At 47.1% G+C, this 6169-nt stretch overlaps 1 protein-coding gene across 1 annotated transcript in view; it reads left to right on the top strand.

Moving 5' to 3' along the window:
* Nucleotides 1-4445: 4445 nt before the first annotated feature.
* PPTG_09927 (hypothetical protein) overlaps nt 4446-6169 on the top strand; it is a gene marked incomplete at both ends in the record, with an annotated part of 2416 nt that continues 692 nt past the window's right edge. Inside the window, 2 exons of the mRNA XM_008905714.1 lie at nt 4446-4516; nt 4697-6164. Coding sequence (XP_008903962.1) covers nt 4446-4516; nt 4697-6164 — 1539 coding nt within the window. The remainder of the gene's footprint in view (nt 4517-4696; nt 6165-6169) is intronic.

Here is a 6169-nt window from a genome sequence, read left to right as displayed (position 1 = left end):
CGACGCCGGGCAAAGCTCAGGCCAAGGTGGGTAGCCCATGACGCCGGCCATAGCTCCGAGCATGTAGATGCCGTCGGGTGTAGTTTCCAGCAAGACGGTAAAGCTCGTGGGCACAGCTGTAGTTTCCAGTGAGGAGATTCACTTCAAACTACGTCTACTGGTGTATGCAGGGCCGTCGGAGTCTTCTTGGAGACGCTATTCCATGGGCAGACTCCCACAGTAACCAATATTGACCTTCTTGATGAGCGTGAATGCAGTTATAAGTACATCAATGTTACTGTACAGGTGTCGACGAATCAATTCAGATATCGATTCAGTCAGCCGATTGATTTTTCGCAATTTGAAGTTGCATTGGGCTCCATCAGCATCCATTTACAAGAAATAGACATATTGACTGGAAAGCTTCTCAATCAAATTAGATTGGTGAGTCTGATTTTTTTTTTTTGCCGGAATAACAATCTAGTGCATACGTTACCATCGATTATCTGCAATGGTTGATAAAATTGATCGTAGAAGGAAACGATAGTTTCATTATTTTGGCCCTGGCATGGAGTATATGCGATACCCTGTCCCTGTGTGGTATTTATCAAACCTCCGTACTCAACTCCAGCGCTTGTGAATGTATGTAACGCTTGAGAGTTGCTCGCGATCGGGTTGCAGAAGCAATTCAATCCAACAACAACAGCGCTAACAGGATCTACTTGTGGAACGACAGTGCTATTGATAGCGTAAATGCTTTAGTCTGAGCAGCCGGATATGTAGCATTAGATAGTCCAACGATAGATCCAAATCCAGAATTATCAATTACAAGTTGAGGGCCATATGCAGTTACTGGCATCGTTGGAAATCCGCTTGCGGCAGTGTAGCCGGTCATATTCTTCAGGTTCATAATATTGCTTCTGATATTGCTTCCTGATTTGAAAGGGATTCACCTTATTCACAGCACTGACGCTCAGTGTGTATCGGCTTCCATGGCTATCTACCTATGTTGTTATTCTATATCTACAAGTCTCTATTTTTTGTGTCCCTGCCAAAAAATATCACTGTCTAAGCACTCTGTTCTTCTAGCCACCGCTTGTGTTTAAGCGATCGAACGTGAACATGTCGATTTGCAGCAGAATATTTACCGCTACACTCGCAATTGCCAGCTGCTCCTTAGAAGTCAATTCCCATCGTTGCTGATTGGCTTTATAATATTGCTTGTTGTAGACTCTAATGTTGTCTTTATTATTTTCTCGATAATCCTTCTTACGCAGATGATCTATCGTAATTGAATTATTCTTATTCACTGTTGATTTTCTGAATTTTGCAATCCAGAGCTGTTCCTATGCTTGAAGATGCTGTTGTTCGACAACCTCATACTCTTTTACAAGAGTGATCTTGAATTTATCAATTCCATAAGTTCGAAAGTATGGAAAGATGGACATATGTGTATGCTTGCCTTCAACCCAGCGTCGAAAGTTATTTTTATGTCCTTGCCAACGCCATGATAATTTGTTGGCCAATATAGCATAGGTCACTTTCAAGATGAATGATTCTGTAGACCCGGCCAATCATTTGATTTCTCAAATTGGATTCCAAATTTTATAGCTTTTATAAATTCATGAACATATTTAACAGAAATAAAAATAATGTTGAGTTCCTAGGTTCCAAAACCGCGTTCCTAACCGGTTCCAAAACGACGTCGTACTTGCTAGAGCTGTTGTGGTGCTTCAATTCTATAGTGAATTGCAATTATTTAAGGAATTGTGGGAACTCTGGTTCCAAAATTTTCGGAACCAAATTTTAATAACTAGAAGGGCTGTGGTTACATTGACATCTTCTGCTGGTGCTCGGGTTCCGAGTTCATATATATATATATATGATAGATGGGGGTAGGGTATAGAAGAGAAAGAAGAGAGAGAGAGTGCTGAGTTTTTTTCTTTTGGGAACTTAGGAACTCAGTCCCGCATTGTGTATAAAACCTACCCTGATCATAATTGTTGATGTTACGTCGGTTCGGTAACATGGGACCGGTTCAAATCATGTTTAGGAACTTTGCGCACTACTGTATTTTAATAACTACAATCACTCTGGTGGTCCCTCGTTTAAAGTGACTTGATCATACAATGTATGGGATGCGGTTTATGTTTCGGAACTCTACGAACTACTGGATTTAGAAACTACACGTGCTCTGGTGAAGCATTGTTTTAAAGTGTCGATTGGGGACAATGTCCGATAATTCACATTAGGATTTAGTGACATTCCGCGATCTTTCTATCAGCGTACGCTAGTGGACGAACGTAATGGATTAGGTTACATCGTCCGCTCAACCTGTGCATAAAATGGCATCTAGAGTACCCCTAGACCTCCTTAGAGACCACATTTAATGTATTACTATATAGTACAACCTACCCACCCCATACCCTTTCTTCATAAAATTAGTACACGTATAGCACTAAAATAAATACGGGGTTACCGCGAGTTTGCAAACTTCGTCAAGCAAGCTTGTAGCCCGTAAGCTAAATCAGAAGAGAAAAAAGTCAGAATTCGCGTAAGTCCTCAGGCACACAATGTAACAAACGTGTTTGTTGGTTACACTACAGATCGGGCTACATCAAGGGTTGCAGGACGATTTCACAAATGATTCCGCGGTGGTACTTAAGTTAGAAATACTAGTACCGGTACATGTATTAACTAATAGCGCGTGGACAGGCTTACGGTAGCACATTTTTCTAAACCCATTGCTTTGCTGAGTCAGCAACCTGCAGAAATCAAGTTCGACACCTTGCAATTTGTGCAGAGCATGAACAAAGCGGTGGTCGTGGTTCCCCTGGACCAGGGGCCCTGGTGTCTGGCTGATACAGACTCGATTTTGGAGCAGACCCTCGTCAAGGAAATCGTACCGCACTATCGTTAAGCTAGCGGTTAACTCCATGGTCGCCCAACTTCAAGTAAAACCACTGAACGTTGTGGCACCACAGCAGGTTCATAAAGTACCGGTACACAACCAGGCATCCCGAAAATAATAATGCTGGAAAATATAACACTATTTTCAGATATAGTACTTTATTTTAGGCACCTCTAGATTTTTTCTGGAATTTATGTGGTCAAGACTCAACATTCGGAAATTTATTTCTGCTCCTCCTGGTCCAACCGTTCAATGTCTCGCTCTGCCAACGGATCGAGGCCACAACTCTTTCTTACTTTCAAACCAACTCCCTTCCAAGCACGCTCACCGCCATCCACAGCGCCATGGACGACAACCCCCTCGCTACCCCCGCCCCAAGGCCGACTTTCTCGCCCAGGCAACAGCTCTAGATGGATGTAGCGACGGTGGAGCAGTGCCTGCATTGTGGTAATTCGATTGCAGTAATTTACTGGATCGTCACTTAGTCTTGTCTTATTTGTTTTCTTACTTGCTCAACCACACTAAAATATTTATCGTGCTCCTCGGCCATCAATAGATCTCTATCGTATTTTCGGCATGCCTGTACACAACAGCCTACGACCCGGAGCCTTTGATCCGAAAGCTCATACTTCCTCTGTCCAGAAATATAAGGCCGGGCCCATAGTTAAGCATGTTCAGAAATATAAGGCCACCTTGGTATTAAGTGCGATTTGCTGTTGGGTTGCTACAAACAACCGAACTTAGTCTACCCTTCACATTCTCGTAAACTACGGAATCACAGTCAAGCTTTTGAGGGAGCAAGCCATGTACAGCGCCATTTAGTAGCTTCATCTTGTTCTTATGCGGAATTCGGTAGCTATTACCCCCGTCTACCTTGAGGGAAGCCTCGAATACCGACTGCAGCGTCATGAATACGCGGTCTATATTCTCGTAAGGAAGCTCACGGAAAGCATCATCGACGTTGTTCACTCTTCGATCGTGCGGGAATTTTTACGATGCTGCAGTGTCTGAAGCGACGCAAAGAAGCCCAGGTCTAGCACATTGCAGTCCGGCGAATAAGCGGGTTGAACAGTGAGGGCCATGTCCCAACCTTTGTCAGTACAGGCTGTCATCACGGCCACATCGTCTAATAAGACATGCGGCCTTGCATTGTCTTGTTGAAGGTGGACACGCTTCCCAGACGGCCATAGTCGCTTGATCTCTGGGATGACCGAGTGGACCAGGCAAGCACGGTAAATGTCACGATCCACAGTATATGTTTTATGCTCAAGCGTACCAGCGGCTCTGCTCTTGCTCTTTCGCTGCGCAAGTTCATACACCACAAAAGGCCATGTGCCTATTTTGCCATCCCAGACCGTGTTCTGCTCAGACACCCACCGCGGGCGCGCAATCGCGACGAGAAACATTACCTTCACCACAAAGTTTTTGTTGTGCACGGTAATGTGGGGAGCGGGCTCGTCTGGAGCTAAGTAATAGCGGGATTTCTCTTTTTTTAAGAGAACAATTTTTCGTCCAAATTAATGGAATTGTATTGTGAGTTCTACTCAAAATTGTCATGGGCGGTTCTTTGAATGAATCTCCCCCAAATCGCCCAGCGTTTACAATTCCGTATACTGACCCGTTTAAGTACGAAATAAGGTGGCAAAAGACTTGGTGGGTTCTACTAATGACTTGGGTTTGTATGCTCCCGCTCCTCAAACAGACCCAAATCGGCAAATTTGGACGGAATTCACAATATGCCCCGATAGGTGACCTGAGAGTCAAGATCTAATAGCGCATTTCTCGATATACCTCGCAACGTCGAAGCTACTTCCAAACCACCGTGAAAGTGATTCCAAGCGTCCTAGCCCTCGGTGCCTTTGTCACCGCTCTCGTCTTCATCCCGGAAACAGCCCGCGCCGATGTCGTGGAAGCTGCGCCTGGAACTAAGCTGTTCGAGCAGTTCCGACCAGTGTACCATTTCCTGGCTCGTGAGAAATGGATGAACGACCCGTGTGCACCGTACTATGACGAGGCCACTGGTTTGTATCACATGTTCTACCAGCTCAACCCGAACTCGACGATCTGGGGCAACATGACGCGGGGTCACGCCGTGTCGAAGGACCAGATAACTTGGGAGGACTACCCGAACGCGCTTCGTCCTTTTGAGGACAAGTGGGACTACCTCGGTGTCTTCTCGGGCTTCTCGATGGATAACGCCATTGACGGTAAACGCACTGTGTTTTACACAGGTGTAAATGTGCTTCCCATTTCATGGGATAAGCCTTACTTGTTTGGCGAGCACGTCGTATACGCCACTACGAACGACAACGGCAAAACCTGGCAAAAGGGCAGTAAGCCTCTGATCGAGTTGCCGCCTGAGGGTCTCAACGTCACTGGCTGGCGCGACCCGAATGTATTCCACTCGAAGTCACTGGACGCCCATTTTGGTTATGACGCCTCCAATGGCAGCAACTACCTGATTGTGGCCGGTGGCATCAAAGAGGTTGGCCCCCGCATTTTCCTGTACCATGCCGAGGACTATGTGAATTGGGAGTACAAGGGCTTCCTACTCGCCCAGGAGAAGAACACGACGTTCTCCAAGTACAGTGGAAGCTGGGGTTTCAACTTCGAGACCACCATTTACCGTGAGATGACGGATGAGGACGGTGAGCTCCACAATGTGATGCTGTTCGCCGCTGAGGGCGACCCGAACCGGTACCCGATGTGGGCCACAGGTTCATTTTCTGGTGGTGGCTGCGGCGTGGAGGTCGATCCTGAGGCGGGACTATTCACGCCTCTGATGGTGGGCGTGTCGGACCGTAGTGACTGGTACGCTAACAGCATCTACACCGACAAGGACGGGAAGGACGTCCTGATCGGCTGGATCACCGAGGACAACAACTTCACCACGGGACAGCCTCAGGGATGGGACGGTATCCTGTCGGTGCCCCGCGAGGTAGGTATCACCATTGTGCGTGATATCTATGACGTCGACGAGCACCTGGTCGGTAAGGGTGACTGGATCGTGTCCGACTCGAAGGACGTGTCGTGTGGTGACGGCACGACCAAGCAGAGCAAGACCATTAAGACGCTCGGCGTTAAGCCGCTGAGTGACCTGCAGCTGCTCCGTAACGAGAACGCGCTCGAGCAGGTAGCGAGCGTGTCGGTGAACGGTTCGTCGCAGGTGCTGAACTCGACGGGTGCTTCGTTCGAGCTGATCGCTGAGGTGTCGGACTTCGAGCGCGGCAGCAAGGTGGGCTTCGAGGTTCGCCGCAGCTCGGCTGGCGATGAGGTGAC

This window comes from Phytophthora parasitica (assembly GCF_000247585.1).
Source record: "Phytophthora parasitica INRA-310 unplaced genomic scaffold supercont2.21, whole genome shotgun sequence".
In the NCBI taxonomy this organism is placed as follows: Eukaryota; Oomycota; class Peronosporomycetes; order Peronosporales; family Peronosporaceae; genus Phytophthora; species Phytophthora nicotianae.
Note: the sequence above shows the minus strand (reverse complement) of the source record. Positions and strands in the feature narration are given on the sequence as shown.